Source organism: Hipposideros armiger, unplaced genomic scaffold (genome assembly GCF_001890085.2).
Source record: "Hipposideros armiger isolate ML-2016 unplaced genomic scaffold, ASM189008v1 scaffold_904, whole genome shotgun sequence".
Lineage (NCBI taxonomy): Eukaryota > Metazoa > Chordata > Mammalia > Chiroptera > Hipposideridae > Hipposideros > Hipposideros armiger.
In genome coordinates, this window is record NW_017732254.1 from 546,165 (window position 1) to 563,699 (window position 17,535).

The 17,535-nt window shown below is 35.8% G+C and overlaps 1 protein-coding gene across 1 annotated transcript; it reads right to left on the reverse strand.

Annotated features, from left to right (window-relative positions):
• Nucleotides 1-1,468: 1,468 nt before the first annotated feature.
• LOC109375148 (sulfotransferase 6B1-like) lies at nt 1,469-16,505 on the reverse strand. The gene is made up of 6 exons (XM_019630367.1): nt 16,361-16,505; nt 14,101-14,285; nt 10,663-10,789; nt 7,975-8,069; nt 7,641-7,827; nt 1,469-2,669 (listed from the first exon to the last, which is right to left on the reverse strand). The coding sequence occupies exons 1-6, from the start codon at nt 16,503-16,505 to the stop codon at nt 2,551-2,553; spliced, it is 858 nt and encodes a 285-aa protein (XP_019485912.1). The 3' UTR covers nt 1,469-2,550.
• Nucleotides 16,506-17,535: the final 1,030 nt, after the last annotated feature.

Genomic DNA, 17,535 nt, shown 5'->3' on the forward strand with positions numbered 1-17,535 from the left:
TCAGAATGTCTCACCCTGCTATTGGTAATCCCCCAGCTAGCATGAAATTCTTGTCATGCCTCCAAGCTCAGGGAGCCCCACTCATCATTTGCATTGGAACTCCTATGTCACCTCCTCAGGGTCCTTGGCCCAACGCCCCAGCTAAGGCAGCTTTTTTAATGTGTACCACATTACTTGATGTTATCTTCTTTATAGCACATACAGATAGATGCCTGAAGTATCTCAGATATTTCCTTTATTAAAAAATGGCATATTTACCCCCAGTAGAATGTAAGCATCTTGAGAAAAGCAACTCTTTCAAGTTCCTGCATCCCTACAGTCTACAATAATGCCTGGCATATAGAAGGGGCTCAAAAATATATGTATTTTTACCATCTTTAATTTTTTATTTATTTATTTTTAGCTGAGCCATCCTGCCACCTGTTGCTCAGAGCTCGCACTCCTGAATGAGCTTTTAACCAACTGAGCCACTTGGCCGGCCCCCATCTTTAATTTTTAATTGTACAGTTCACCTACATCAAGTATAATCACATTGTTGTACAACCAGTCTCCAGAACTTCATCTCGCAAAACTGAAATGTTATACTCATTAAACAACAATTCCTTATTTCCCCTTCCCTCAGCCCTGGCAACCACCATTCTACTTTCTGTTTCTATGGATTTGACTACTATAGATATCTCACATGAATGGAAAGCTCTGATATTTGTTCTTTTGTGATTGGCCTATTTCACTTAGCATAACGTCCTCAAGGTTCATTCATGTTGTAGCATGTGTCAGAATTTCCTTCCCTTTTTAAGGCTGAATAATATTCCATTGTATGTATATACCACATTTTGCTTATCTTTTAATCTATTGATGGACACTTGGGTTATCCCCACCTCTTGGCTATTGTGAATAATGCTGCTATGAATAGGGGTAAAATATTTTTAACTGACTGATGATAATCTGAGAACTAAAGCTCTTGGTTAAACCTATAGATTTAACCCTAAACAATTTCCTATCAAAACTGGATTTCAATAATCCCAAAGGTACCTTACTGATCTAAAATACTATGATGTCATCAAATAAAGTCTTATTTCAGTTCTTTCCATCTCAATGATCATTTTAACCTTGTGAGAAGGTAATATAGCCTCATAGGATTTGGTGCCTTTAACCCTACAGTCATCATCCCCTTCACCTTACTCTGACAGCTTGGACAGTCTCTGCACATCAATATCAGAAAAGGATAAGTGTGCTTTGAAATGCTCCAACACAACGATGAGGACTTGACCAAGATCTCACCTGATTGCCTTTCTCATTTACTAACCTCATATATTTGGGGAAGGGAAATGTCTTAATCTCTGTGTATACTAATTTTGTAAAAAAAAATAAATTACAACTGGAATTGCATGATGTCAACAAGAATATATTTTATTTGTAACAAATAGGTATATATAGAAGATTAATAAATATCTAATACTGACTGAATTGTGATAAAGTTGATGCAAAAGACTCCAACAGATTTGTTACTGAAAATAAGATTTTCAATACATTGATATTTGGCTGATTTAACTCACTCAACCCATTGCTTTGGTTTCATAGCTCAGAGTCATATACAGTATACAATTTTGACTTCCTATTAGTCTTAAGTTAGATATTATGGCACAGAAGTAAACAATATGACATAGATATTCGTAACCAGCATATTGTCATTTAAGCAATAATCCTAAACTAAGTAAATTCACTGAAATAGCCTACAATGTCCTGTAGGCTAAAGCTACAGAATAATATGTATTATAAGAGACAGAGAATTACACAAGTTGGATTAATGCTAGAAATGCTACTGAGAGAAAGAATACATATTCAAAATACTATAAAAATAATAAATGCTTCAGGAAAATTATACTTTTCCAAACTGGAAAATAAGAAATTTTGTCACTTAGCTGACTTTCTTAAAGATAAAGGAAATACTGGAATGCCACACCAGTGTTATTTAATGTGAAAGGGTATCTTTTCATTCTTCATTTCACCAGTATACCAGATTGCGATCATTTGTTATAATCTACCTATTAGGTGTTTCCACCTTAGTAAGGTTATACTTGTCATTGCTATGATACTAGAGAATATTTCTGCATGGACCTCAGGGAATGTTGAAATAAAAATGTTTTTCTAGTCGTCATGATGGTCCAAACAGGCAGAAAATACATTCTTCTCAGACATCGGTCATTTTAGATAATCCCTCACCTCTTTTGTTGTACATTAATGCAGTTTATAGAACACCCACAGTAATATGTTCTCTGAATAGAAGTAATCTCCTTGCCTTATGAATAGCCTCAATGCAGATACATAATTCAGCCACTGAAAAATTATATACTTCATTTTATTAATAATTCTCTGCTACTACCAATTATGATAATAATAGTCTCTCACACATGGCATTTTTGACGCATTCATAAAGTGTCCATTTCTCACGGAAAGAAATATCTGCTTTCCACATTGATTAAAAATATTTATGTATTCCACAAGTACTGTATCTCATAAAATGGAAATTGGTTTCATTTTCCATTTATATTAAGAGTAATCTTCAAAGTGTCTTGCAAGTTCACTGTGTTTCATTTTCTCTGTGAATAGTTCATCAAATACTCTCTTCTGCTCTGAAGTAAAGTAGTTTATCCAATCACCCACTGCTCCTGGAAAAATTGGAAATATATCAGACAAGAACCAATTTAAATGCATAGTGTTCAGAAAAGCAATCTGTCAGATTTATAATACAATGTGAACAATTTTATCTCTTGGTGATAAAGATGATGGGAGAATTATTCTTTTCTTAATTTGTTTATCTGTTGTTTCTAATTTCTTCAGTAATCATTACCTATTAATTTATACAGTTTTAAAAGTTATTTCTTAACAAGAAAGGAAGATAAAAAATATGTAGATGTCCTAGGTTTTATGATGGTGGGGAAAAAAAGTATCTCACCTAAACTTAATTAAATTAAATTAAGTTTAATTAAAACATACAGCAGACAAAGTAGACATAATGATGCTTCATTTATTTCCCTGCCTGGGTACCTCCACAGCAGTAGCTGTGCTAATAACATATCACAGGAGTGGGTTATTGGTCTCATTTTAAGGAAATTTATTTTACAATATTGATAACGGAGAGTTGAAAATATAATCACCAAGTTACTTGTATGACGTCTTCACCTTCCATATAAGGTATTTGGAAATTGAAATAAGATATTTACAGCTGATCCTTGAAACATGTGGAGGTGAGGAACACTGACCCCCCCGTCCCCCGCAATGGAAAATCTGCGTATAACTTTTGACTCCTACGAATAGTCTACTGTTGACTGGAAGCCTTACTGATAACATAAACAGTCAATTAACACATATATTGTACGTTATAAGTATTATATACTGTGTTCTTTCAATGAAGTAAGCTAGAAGAAAAGAAAATGTTAAGAAAACCATAAGGAAGAGAAAATACATGTACAGCATTTATTGAAAAATTTCTGCATATAAGTGGACCCGTGCAATTCAATCCAAGTTGCTCAAGGGTCAACTGTACTTCACAAAGTCCATCAGCCTGACCTGACCATGCCAGCTACCCTCGCAGCCTTGGCCGCAGTGCCCATTCCTCAAGACTGCCCTCCTCATCTCCATTGTGCACGCTATGCAAAACCTGGCCCCTGGATCTTGTCCACCAGGGCTTTTTGCCACTTCTGGCCCTAAGCTTCATCCCTGGTGTTTAGCTGCACTGGAACCAGTAATGCATTATTTTATCCCTCCATTACAGACTTGTCTTATATTTTTCTCTATTATAGTTGCTTTCCAATTAGCTTGTAAGCTCTTTCAGGTTAGGGACTGTGATGTATTGTTCTTGTGTATTCCAGTGCTGACAGGAATAGTGGGTGCTCAATAAAACCCATGGTTTGATTGAATGTCAGACAATGCCACTTACAGCAAAGAAACATATTACAACTTAAGAAATATTTGGTGTTGTTGATTCCTAGTCCAAAAGACAGAGTAAAAAAAAAAAAACTTTTCTGTTTGGAAAAAAAAAGAGGGGGGACAGGGAGAGAAAGTACCAGAGGGAAGATCCCAGAGTCAGGAAATGACATTGCTCCTAAAACACACCAATTGGGGCATAAGATCAGCTTCATGAGGCCCTTACAAGAACAATATTAATGTTATTAATGTTATTTGTCAATATTCTTTGGTCCTTCCTGGTTCTCCCTTCAGGCTTCTGGTGTCTACTCACCTAAACCACTGCTGTCTCCTTCCATTTCACCTGACATGTGTTTACATGGTTTCTGATTTATTTTTTCACTCTGACTTTCCTTCACTTTAAAAAAAAATATTTTAAAAAATAATATAGCAGCTATATATGTAGGTTAGAGAAAATACATATAAACAAAAGGAGATAAAAGTGAGGATGTTTCTGTTAACCTGTGCTTTGTTAGATCCAATATAAAGAAATCACTTTTAGAGAGAGCCTAAATGCATTAGAATTAATGTTGTCAGCTATAACTGTGTTGATATGATTTCACCTGGAAATATTTGCTAGGGTCACAAGTATGGCAGGTCAGAGTTGGTAGGATAAGACATGTGAATACTGAGAATCTGTTAGCCAGGTTTCAAAGGGCAGTGATAAAAGCTAACCGTAATACTGGAGTCCACCAAGCCTCAGAACTTCTTCATTTCTCATCATCCTCTTTACCATGGTCCCTACCAATCTCTTTCTGTTTCTCTCCCCTTTGCTCATTTCACCTTCCTTCACGTGTCCTTTTCTCAACTCCTTCTGTCTTCCCTTTATCTTCTTTCTCCCAGCCCTCCTAATCTTTTTCTTGACCCTGCCTCTCTCTCAATCTCTCATATCATTTTGTTCCTATCCTCCGCTATCAAAATTCTTAGAAGAGTGGTCCATATTTGCTGCTGTCTCCTTTATTTCTCATCTCTTCAAATCCCTCAACCTGACTTCATCCCCACTCTCTGATTTCACTAATGATAAATACATGGTCATCTTTTTTGTTTGTTTGTTTTTTAGCTCAGCCATCCTGCCACCTGTTGGCAGCTCAGCGGCAGCTCAGCTCAGGCTGGGACTTGAACCGCTGTTGCTCAGCCAAGAGGCTCAGTTGGTTAAGAGCTCGCACTCTCGAGCGAGCTCTTAACCAACTGAGCCACTTGGCTGGGCTTTACATGGTCTTCTTTGACCCTGAGTTTCTTCCTAACTCTGTCTGGTCTCTTTTCTTGGCTTGTCTGTTGGGAGCCGGCTGCGCCTCAGTGTCTGACATGGCCTAGCACACTGCTATTGTGACAAATTCTGAAGCTCTGACTGAGAAACAGACACTGCTTTATGTCTTGGAAAATTTTAATTCCCCTTTGGATGCCCCCCAGTAGGATGAAGATCTGACACCCCTTCTTATATTGATTGTTTTATTTACTTTAACCAAATAAGTGAGTTTTAGACATATTACAAAATTCTGTTTTACTGTTAGTTTCTTAATAATAGACAAGTTATGCACCTTATAATTCTTAAGATCCTGTTTAGCCACTAGTGTTTGAAATAATTGCTAAGTAGTAAACATCCTTTAGGCGCCAGGGCAGGAACTTAGCTCCAGCCACAAAGCCATTATAGGTAGAAATTGAAACATTGTTAGGATAAATTAGTCATTAGCATAGAACAGGTCAGGCTGTACCCTGTAACAGAAACATCAGAAGGAAGAAAAATTCTGAGAAATACAACTTCCAAAAGGGCAAAAGTTTAACTCTGGAAAAGGTCAACTGCCCAGTATAAAAGGGACATGCTGTAAGAATAAAGTGAGGCACTTCTCTTCTTGAAAAAGCACTCCTGTGTCTGCGCGTTTTTTCCTTTTTCCTCGATGACTCCGCCTCCACCTGGGAACCCCTGGACCTGCGGAAGCTGGTCTCCCGCACTTGTCGTCCTGTTTCATTCCCACTGATGTTAGGGACCCAGGGCTCCCTCTTCTGTCCCTTTTCTCCACTAGCCCTTCCCACTTACCCTGAAAAATTTTACCAAATTCCACAATCTGAGGATGGCTCCTAAACTGCCTTCTCAGCTGAGCTCCACCCAACAGTGACTCAGTGCCCAAAGTACTTACAATCATCAATGTTTCATACCTGCACTATTACAATAACCTCTTTACTGGAATTTCTGCCTCTGCTTTTATTCTCTTCTAATCAATTTTCCACTTGACTCTTATTTTATAGCACACATGTCTGATCATGTCAGGTCCCTTCCTAAAACAGTAAACACACTAAGGAAGAAGAAAAAAGAAAAAAAAAAGACCTCCTGATGATGTCCATCAAAGCTTTTGCTCTCTCTGACCTCAATCTTCATCTCCCTTATTCTGCTGCACACATCCTACACTGCTCTGGCACATGAAACTACCATCCAATTCCACGGCCGTTCTGAGCTTTCCTTCCTGCTATTAGCTCTTGCTGAAATGTATTTTTTCCCTGTCATTTTCCTGGTAAAATCCTGCTCATGCTTCCGGTTCCAGATCCAATGTAATCTCATCACCTACTTTGCTAGGAAAAAAATCTCTCTGATTTATGATGCTATTCACATTTGCTCCTACTACTAACAGGTTGTTATCACCCTGTATTATTGCTTGGACTGTAACATTCTGAAGGACAGGGCTGTACTTTATTCCATTTTTGAATCTTAGTTCTTACAAAATAGTTTATTAATATATATTTGCTGAATTGATGTCTCTTTTCCCTCCTAGCCTTGGTTTTGCAACTATAAGGAAATAAAAAAAGAACCACCAAAAAGAACAAAAATAATTGGCAAAGTTGAGATAATATCTGATCTATATGAATTGGCAAAGATTTGCTTTGGGGAGAATTATATTCACTTGAGCCAAAGAGTAAAAATAAATGTTCATTTCCTAGTACAAAACCTGAGTACAGACATGCAGAAAATTTTGTTTTTGAAAGTTATGAAAAATGTGAAAAATGTTAAATCATTTTCCCTCCAGATCTTGATTAAAATTCACATCAATTTCAAATCAATTCTATACCCAGATACACTGAAGCTGCTTCTAAGTTACATGTTAGGAATTAGTGGAGATTTATTTCCTCCTCTGTGTTTCCAAGCAAAGGAATATCCTTAGATAACAATCCCAGCTCTCTCCCCACCCCTTCCTTACTTCTTCTGCAGGTAAATTATTAGATTGGTGAATTTGGGAAAATGCACCATCCACACTCATTGGCTCCTTTCTCTCTCCCCCCAAAAATATATTGTGTATCGCTCTCCACCATGTTCTAAGTGACCTGCCCCAGTGGGGGGATAAGACTGAATTTGATTGGCTGTGGCTGAGAGCATGTTTATAAAATTTAGCAAACACATTAGGCTGCAGACCTAAGAAATCTTCTTCAAATAACTTTATCATTCCATCTGTTTGACACCTGTGTCTGTCTCTCAATTGGTTCCTAACTGGACATGGAAATTTCAAAATCTGGAAAGAACACAATTAAGGAATTTCATTTAATAAATATTCACTTAGGAATGACAATGTGCAATCTGTGGTATGAAGTATAGGGTGCACAATGGTGAAATGAGGATTAAAAATGGGAAAATAGAACTACTTCCAAATAGAAGCCCAGGCAAAGTACCACATCTCTTTCTGACTTACCTTTCCTAAACACCAGGTTCTTGTTAGATGTCAGGACACAGATGGTCTTATTTGGATCACAGTTTTCTTTGGCTGCATTATTTTTCATTTCCCTGAATGATGATTTCCAAGCAATCTGATTAATTTCGTTGTCACTCACATTAATATCGAGGAAACTAGTTATTTTCTTTATGCTTTTAGAAGAATCCTGAGCAATAAGCAAATAAATTTTGTGTTACTCATCAAAACACTAAATTCATTCCCTGAAACCTGAAAACAGAATTCATTGATTGATTTCTTGTATTAGCTTAATTTGACTTAAATTTTGATTGTTGAAATGTTAGGAAGGACTTACTTTCTTCATTTCTTCATAGAAGATAAATAGAATGTTTTTATCATTTTTGTGGCTTTCCCAGCTTAAAACATGATCAAACCAGGATCCATATACAACTAGAAGAAAAGTGAATTGTTGTGTTAATATTAAACATTATGGCTTTGGGTCCCTGGGTTCTTCGCATTTCAGCAGTTTTCAAAGTAAGGGGCACGTATATTAGACTCTGTAATGAAAAGGTTTTCCTTAGAAGAGCTCGATTTCACTATTGTTTCAACTAAATTCAATATTGTGAAATAAAGCTGGATGGCTATATCTTTTAATAAGACTGTGCTGTTTTTTTCTTATTTCTAGTAATTTTTTTTATCATCAAGAGAAGTGACAAGAGAAATACAGTGATACACATTTTCCCAATAATTATGTTTTGATAACTACTTTGGATATTGGGAGAAATAGAAAAGCATTGAAACTATGTCATTTGTTCCTGTAAAGTGACAAGCTTCTCATAATTATAAGTTCTTAGCATAAACGTTTACAAACTTCCTCCCCTGCAAGAAGAAAAAGGGGAAGGATGGGGAGAGGGAGGGGGAGAAGGTGAAGAAGAATTATTATTCTATCAGGTATTTTAGTTCAAGGCTGAATTACCTAACTGTAGAATACTTACAAGTCAAATCCCATTACAATTAAAAATCTGTTAACTCACCTAAAGAAGGTGAGAATCACCTGGGTTATTTTTTCCAGCTACACTCTGCCCTTACTAGATATTGTTACAATTCCTGAAAATGTGGTAATGAAGGCTAGTTTGCTTCCTGCATATGGCCTGGGTTGGCCTTTCTGTGGTTACATTCATGGAAAAATAATCTCTAGAACAGGAGCAGTAACAGGCCTAGTCTACCCTGCCCTAGTCAGACCATCCCCAGAGGCTGTTTTGTCTCCCAAGCACTGTAAAATGATAGAGATATGGTCAAATTAGAGCTCATGCAGCAATGAGAGAGGAATGGTGAACCACAGTGTGTAATAATGGGGACAAATGAGACTTCTTTTTCCTTGAGAAAAAACAGGCTCAAGGTCTGTTTTTAAAAAATTATGTATTTAACCTCTGCTTATTCCAAAAATGGAATTGAGGCAGAGTGAGGCATGTTAACTGTCTTCAAATATTTAGAAGGCTAACATGTGGAAGAGAAATTAATGATTGGGGGACAGTTTTTTTGGTTTGGTTTTTTTTGTTTGTTTGTGTTTTTTTTTTTGGTTTGGGCCTGAATAAGTTATGTACAGTGGTAAGAGCAAAGATTTTGGAGCTGACCCCTGAATTTAAATCTTGGCTGTTCCTTATTAGTTACACATCTGTGGACAAGTTGTCTGGCCTCTCGAGGTCTGCGTTATCCTCACCTGTAAGATAAGGATAATAACGTCTACCTCACATGTTCAAGCGAAAATGAAAAGAGATGATGTTTGCATAGCCCTTAGCTAAGCGCATGTATCACATGGTAAGAATTATTTTTTTTAACATTTAGTGGCACCAATATGAAATGTGTTGCTTTGGGGCAGGCGTGTGGGGTGTGAACCTGTTGTCAAAGTTAAGAAGTTCAAGCTTAGCCTCTACAAGTCTTGGAAATGTTGCAAAGGTGATTAGAACATTAGGTGGGTGTTTTAACCAGGTGACCTTTAATGTACCTGTTATTCCTGAAACTTTATGATTCCATTAAATGTGTGCCATTAAATAAGAAGGAAATAGAGGAGTTGAAATAGTGTGAGAACAGCCTAATCTTCCAAAGGGGATATAGCAAAACAAAGTATTAAACTCTCTTGCTGGTGAGTTCCCAGTGTCTTCATGATATGGTTACACTTGCTGTGGCCTCTTTTAAATTAACAAGCAAAAGCTGAACAACTTACAAGCAAAATAGTTAAAGCTAGCAATTAAGATCTGCTCTAAGCCCCGTAAGAGACAAGACCCTCTGGGTACACACCATTTCTAAATCATGTCTCTTCTAATTTCTGTATTGTTTTGGTATATTATTTTTGTTGAATATACCTTGGGAATTCAGAATAGTTTTTTTTAAGTGCTCCAGACACCCTTGAATCAGAAAAAAATGAAAAATGTAAATGTTATGCATGGTAACAGGACCAATGTGTGCTACTCAGCTCAATCAAATAAGGCATCATTGTGGTGTTTTCAGGATAAATTACTTTCTATTAGTTTTTTATAAAACCAAGTGCCAAGATGGCTAATTCTTTTACATTTGTTTTATTTGAGGGTTGTGTGAGTGAGTGTGTGTGTGTGTGTGTGTGTGTGTGTTTGTGTGTATGGTGGGGTGTTGTTTACTTGTGCTGTTTTGTTTTACATGCAGGTATACATATAAAGCATGTTTCATGCTACCTGTCTAGGTTTCATCTATATCTCACTGTACTCAGTGCATAATTACTTCACTGAAAAGACCGATGGTATATGAAAAAAAGAGATGCTTGATCAGAATTAATATCTGTTTTAAAAACATTAAAACTAACTTAATAAGAAAATGGTAATATGTACTACCCATAGTTGATAAGAAAGACTGAAGAAGCAAAGAATTGCTTAGAAAAGTAAAAGAATAATCTATTCAAAAGTATTTCTGAAAGTAAGCATTAGGATCCATTTAAACTCTTTGAAAATGCTTTCATTTTGAGTGGAAAGGCTCACTGTATATCATGAATAAAAATCATTGTCATATTTACCATTTCCTCTTAGGAAAAGCTCTAAAAACGCAGCCCAGGTTTCCACGCCGGGGAGATTAGGGTTATCTCTGTAGTAGTGAAACAGAGAAACAGCTGTGTCTTTTGGATTCCTAATGATGTAGATAATCTGTTAGACAAAAAAAAAATCAATTTATTTTTGGGTGGAAATAGCTCCAACACAAAACATTTCCTAAAAGAAAGCAGCAAAAAAAAAAGTCATGATTTTTTGGCAGCTTCAGCTGGATTTAAACACAGACTTAGGCCAGCGTTTCGCAAAACTTAGTGTGTATACGAACCATCATGGTGCCTTGTTAAAATGCACATTCTGATTCAGGGGGTTCAGGATGAGGCCTGGCACCCTGCATTTCTAACGAGCTCCAGGGGATGCTGATACTGCCAGCACATCAACCACACTTTTTCAATTTATGTGCTAAATTTGGTCCCATCTTCCTAGGGTCAGACATGAGACACCCCCATTCATTTGCAGGATGAGATTATCTTTTAAATGTCCATTTGTTTTAAAACATGATTTAAAACATACAGTAAGGTGTCTTATAAATTGTCTGTTCTTATTTATAAGAAGAATGATGTTTTGGAATTTCCTTTTTCTACAATTTAATCACCAAAAGCGTAAGGAATCTGAGATACCCTCCCAATTTACATGAACAGTGCAACTGCAATTTAATTAGGTATACAGTAGGTATTTATTTATTTAAGGCATACAGTAAGTATTTATTTAATACCTACTCTATACCATGCAGTGTGCAATGTTGCGGGTCCAAGGAATATAATGATGAGCAAGAGAGAAATGGTTCCAGCCCTCTCAAAACTTGCAGTCAGGTGAGGGACACTCTTGACAATGCAGGGCTATAAGAGTTATAATAGAGAAGTAGAGAGTGCAATATACAATAGAATATAAGAAACTTTAAGAAACTGGCGTGAGAAGCTGGATATAATAGAACTATTCTTCAATTATGGTCAACATTGCCTGAGTACCAGATGGCCTACTTGCTTTTTAATTGACAATCAGGATGGACACGTTTTACTTAGATAAGAAAGTGGTTACCAAGTCATTTTTAATACATAGTGTGTTCATAGTACCAGTATTATCGTGACTCACACAAACAGTACCTGCTTCCCTTTACTTGAGAGATGTGTAAAGGCCACTGTGCACAGGAATGAAGTCACCTTTCCCCCATCCCCATGATCCTCTCTTCACTCCAAGAGGTGTATGTGGAGTAACCCAGCACCTCAGGCTTTTTCTAACTGCGCTAGGCAACCTGAGCAGGTTCACAGAACCCCAAGTCTCAGAGAACACAATTTAAAAATCTACTGCCTTAACAAAAAGGGATAAAAATGGCAGACTTTTTAGTCATCCAGTTGGAAATTTGGTTCTTTTGGTAAAAAGAAGAATATTTCAGGGCCTTTGAAGAACCCTCAAAATTACATGTCAATATTATCCAGTGGAAAAGATAATGCAAACAATTAATACACGTTTTTCCAAAAAAGGTTAAAAGAACGTATTCTATAACTATGTATGGTGACAGATGTTAAGCAGACTTATTGTGTTGATCATTTCACAACATATACAAATATCGAATCCTTATATTCTACACCTAAAACTAATACAATATTATATGTCAATTATACTCAAAAACCCACACATAAAATAATGCATTCTAAGAAATCATAAGAAATATTAGGGGAAGGTTGAAGGCTATAAAGGCAAGGTAGAATAGTACCCTGGGGGGAAAATTAAATATTAACTAAACATCATGAAATGAACTGAAAAACATAAATTTCACATAAGAGAGTTTGGAAACAAAAAAGGAGAAACAGAGATTAGGAAGAAAATATAGGAGGCCTAGTCGAGTTGAGAGCTGGTGGGGAAAGACAGGAAGGGGTAGGCCATCAGCACCAGAGGACAGGTTGTCCCCTTCGCAGGCCAGGGACAACCAGAGAGTCTCAGCCCCCATTAGGGGTCACGCTGAAAGGGTTGTACCTTAAGGCTGTAGCTTTGTTGTGGAGGCTTAACAAAGCCCCCTAATCTTTCTGAGCTTCAGTTTCCTTGTTTATGAAAGGAAAAATACCCACTCCTGTCATCATGTTTGTAATGTGTTTATAAAACACAGCTCAATCTCTGGTAGCCATTTGTTATAAATGTTATTGCCACCCTCGAACAAGGATTATTGAGCTCACCAGACTCCTGTTTTTCCCCAAATCTCTCTGTCTTACAGCCAGTCTGTTGGAAATGAAAATGCTCGGTTGAGTGACACTGTAATCAAGTTAGTACACCTTCACCTATTCTGATAGATTTACTGGAGAGAAAGGCAAAACTCTATGACATTTGCCTCTGGTTGACTGTGTTAACTTTTCTCTGGAGAAGAGTAGATGGTGCATGTGGAGACATTGTGGTCATAGGGATATAATTATAGGAAGATCTGCTTTGACTTTTGAACATGTGACTGGTAAGTTATTTTTGCTTTTATTTTTGGAATATGGCTGACTGGTTAAAGAGGCTTTATTACCGAGACCTTGTAACAGTGGACACATGTATCTTGCCTTTGCTTTTCAAATGTTATTATTTTTTTTCTCATCAAAGGAAAATCTGAAAATACTTCTTTTACAGACATTTGTAAAGAAAAGACAATCCAATCCTAATGTCACAGGTAGGAAGCCACTCAGCATGTTAACATATTTACATCTAGTTTTTTATTATGCATGTATATGTGTAGGTTAACTAAATTGAGATTATTTAGTATATTGGGTTGTCAGAAAAGTCATGACACATTTTTGCAAGGAAAAACAGAAAAATTACATCATGACTTTTCCGACAACCCAATATATGTATTTAAAACATGCTTTCTACTTAACCTTATTCCATAAGATTTCTCCATGAAAACATAAATTTGAATAAGAGGTATATGAAAATATAAAATATTCTTTTAAATTGTAGTTAACTTTTAAAATAATAATAATGTGTGCATTTTAAAAATAGTTTGAGGTACTATTCTTTCATGTTTTATATACAATTTTTAAATTCTTTTCCTATATAATCCCTTGCAAAAATGATTTATAAAATCATTAAAATAATATTAAGGCAGTTTTTCTTTCCCTAGACATCAATATTTAAAGTAAAACGACTAAAACCAGATTCAGAATAGAATAAGACATTGTCTAGTGTAATTACAGTTCACATTTCTTTCATTACTGAAAGATTATTAAAATAATTTTTATGAGCTAGATACTATGGTAACACCTATACATGCATTGTGTTAATTTTTGCCACACTGTGTCATTCCTGTATTAAATGAGGAAACCAAAGCCCAGAGAGCATCAGCAATTTTCCAAGGTCACACAGCTCGAAAGTGGCAGAGCATGCATCCAAGTTCAGTTCTGTGGTACTCCCAAGCTTCTGCCCTTCTTTATTGAACTTACCTTGCATTGTTTTTGTTTAATATCCATTGGTAGCATGTTGTAGTTCAAATGTGTTGGAATAATTCTTCTCTTACAATACGTTTTGAGCTCTTCCAATTTAGAAATGTCTCCCAATTCAATTGGAGATGTTAGAGTAATGTCAGCATTGGGAATGTTCTCGATGACTTTAGCAAACCAGTGAGTGCCTTCACACAAAAATAAAGTGAAATTCATTTTTAATTAAATGACACTCTTGATGACATTAATATAGATAATTGGCATGAGGTTATAAAAGCAATGGATGCATTAATTTTATTTTAAATGTTTTACCTCTTGACACCCATTAAAACCTGTTGAAACACTAAAGATGTTAATTCATTTTACACGAGGAATTGCATTTTAAAAGTGTGAAGAGATATGAGAACTGCCTATGCTCTTCGCTCAGCTTGAAATACTCTTCTACGCTACCACTCATCTCTAGCACCTTTTCCAATTCACAAACACACAGATCTTTTCATACACGATTCCTGCTGGTCCTGCAAGCTCATTCATCTTGCTCTTTTATCAACTGTCTTCTGAGTCCCCACCCCCGTGGCATAATTGCTCACCCTTCATATCCTTCCAAAGCAGCACACACTGGAGTACACGTGCCCTTGAGTATACTCATGTCTGTCTCCCCATCGCCCCCTTGTCAGATGGACACTGAATCTTATTTTTGTTTGTATGTAAATACAGAGTAGTTGTGCAAAAAACAGAGCGTTTGAACAATGAACAAATGGTATATTCAAACCATAAAGATGCAAGCCTGCTACCGTGAGGTCTGGAAGGAACAGCACTTTGTGTTGCCGTAAAGCACCTGTGGCTGTGCTTCCGTGTTGGAGACACTAGTAAGTTCAAGCAAGAAGCAGAAGTTTGGGTGGGGAGGATGTTTTGCTAATGTGAAAGCACTGTTCTTGAAGAGTTTAAATCAGCCCTAGTTTCCATTTATCTCCTTGTAATTCCAGTGAGGTACAATATTAACAAATTTACAGTTTAATAAATATTTAGAGTTTAAACAGTGCTCTCATTTGCATTATATGTTTTAAATTTAAGACTATTTTAGGTTATAATGTTAATGTCTTAAATATTTATAATTATAACATTCATATGAACGTGATTCATATACTAGTGATAGTTGTATTATTTTAACAAACTATATTGATTTCTTCCAATGAAGAAGAGAGAATACAGTTTTGTGCTGCTGAAGGGAACTTCCTGGCAGCTAATGGGAAGATGTCAATTATAGTCTACAAAATGTACAGTGGAAGCCTTATGTATGGTTTCAATTAGCCCTCTGTTCCAAGAACCTTAAAAGTATCATAAATTACTTTCTAAACTAACATGTTAATTTAAGGTAAGATATATTTATCCACAGAGCAAATTATTTCATAGAACGAATACTGAGGTATTCTGGAGGCAATCATTTCATTTCCATTTGCAGCGATATTTTCTAATAAAAGAGATACATACATGGTTTATATTTATTCTCAAAAGGCACCCTGAGAGATCTGGCCCTATGTGAACTCCGCGTCATCCAATGGGAAGGGTTACTTGGGCCTGACTTACAATCAAATGAGGAGACTACAGTGCACAACAACTCAAAGGAGGCTTGGCTCTTAGTTGCTGAATGCACGATTGCAGGCATATGGTCATCTCCACACATCCACTATTCTGGAATCAGCATAAGGCAATTGGATATGATATATCCCGGTCACTTCACAGAATCAAAACTAATATATGTTTAATTCTAATTATTCACAGTATGACATTCATAATAATGGTCCTTTCATGAGTATATACCTATATATGGAAATAAACTTTGAATAATAAGGTATAAACTTTAACAATAAAAATATTTGATTTTGATTAGCCCAGAAGAAAAAATTATTAATTTATAAATTAATCATTAAGTCTAAATTGAACAAACACTATTTATCACCTCACCAAATAGGAAGAAAACTTTATGCTATAGACGTTATGCTTATTACATATATCGGCATTTGTATGTCTTCATGAATAAAGTAGAAACAATAGTGTAGTAAAGCTCTAATTTCTACAGTTGAATTTTCTCAAAGCATATTTTTTGGCTTTCTACTATCAAAATTTTTCATTAAAATAAGCATTTAGGTTACTTTAATTTCCTTTAAAAATTCTAAAAAACAAATGTTTGGTAAAAATTATTATTGTATTTATTATTTTTGTTGTATTTCTACTTTTAAAAATACATTAAAATAAACTTTACCAGATTTTGGATAGGAAACCAGAAACACATCATCTTCTCTTGCACTGAAGGAATCCAGGGAATTTAGAAGTTCTTCTGAAGACATAGTAGAAAAAAGAATCTCCTTGAATTTATGAAGACTACTTGACTGGTTCCGGGATGACATCTTTCATCAAATTAATAAAAAATTCTTTACTAAAAATTAACTTCACACAAAGTGCAGAGCAAGAATGGTCCTTGATTTTTATCCTAGCTCATTGGCAATGAAATCTTAGAATTACTGAACTAACATTCCAACTAGAGGAACATATATATACCTTTTGCAATTTTCACAAGAGTAATTTTTACACCATAACCCATAAGCCAAAGTCTACTGTAACAATGATGTTATCTAAATTTCACTGATAACATATTATAAAATAGTTCCTCCACTTGTTACTCAGAATAGTTTACATACAAAGCTTTCAAGCTATCGGCATGTAACTAACGTTAATCAAATCTCCTTTGGCCTAAATAAGGAAAGAATTTTAGTGGCTACAATGGATTACATCATTGTGAAAATGATTGGGAAAATTAAACTTGTTAATATTAATGCACCATAGAGGAAGTAGCTAGTATTGCATTTTGGGAAGAGGAGAGGAAGGGAATTTTTAAAAATAATACATTTCTAGGAACTGACAGATAAATCTGTGACTAAGGTAAATGTCACAGACAGTACTTTAGGACAGATAACATGGGGAATCAGGTAACCCAAGCCAGATAAGAGATATCTACAGTTTTCATGTTCACAGGAAGTTTTTGGTGACCTAAATAACACTTGTCTGAGTCATTCCTAGTTTTTGTCACATTATTACCTTCAGGATTCAATTAGATTTTATCATGAAGTTTCCAGTTACTTCAATAAACCATAGTTGAATCTTTTGTGTTTGTTTGTATAACCATTTAAAGACATGTATACCAACAAGTAAATGAGCAGCATTTTAATTGAACAAAACACAAAAAAGTAGAGGTCTACTATGTAAGAAACAACTAAAGGAGAAAGACAGCAGAAATGAAATTTAGAATGATCCTACACATTGTAGATGAAAAAGGGGGATCTATGAAAAGTGACCTACAGGGTGATCTGATCATAAATTCCTAACTGGGCAGGTCATAGTGAGTAGTCACACGCTCAGCATAGAACTTTTTAGTAAAAG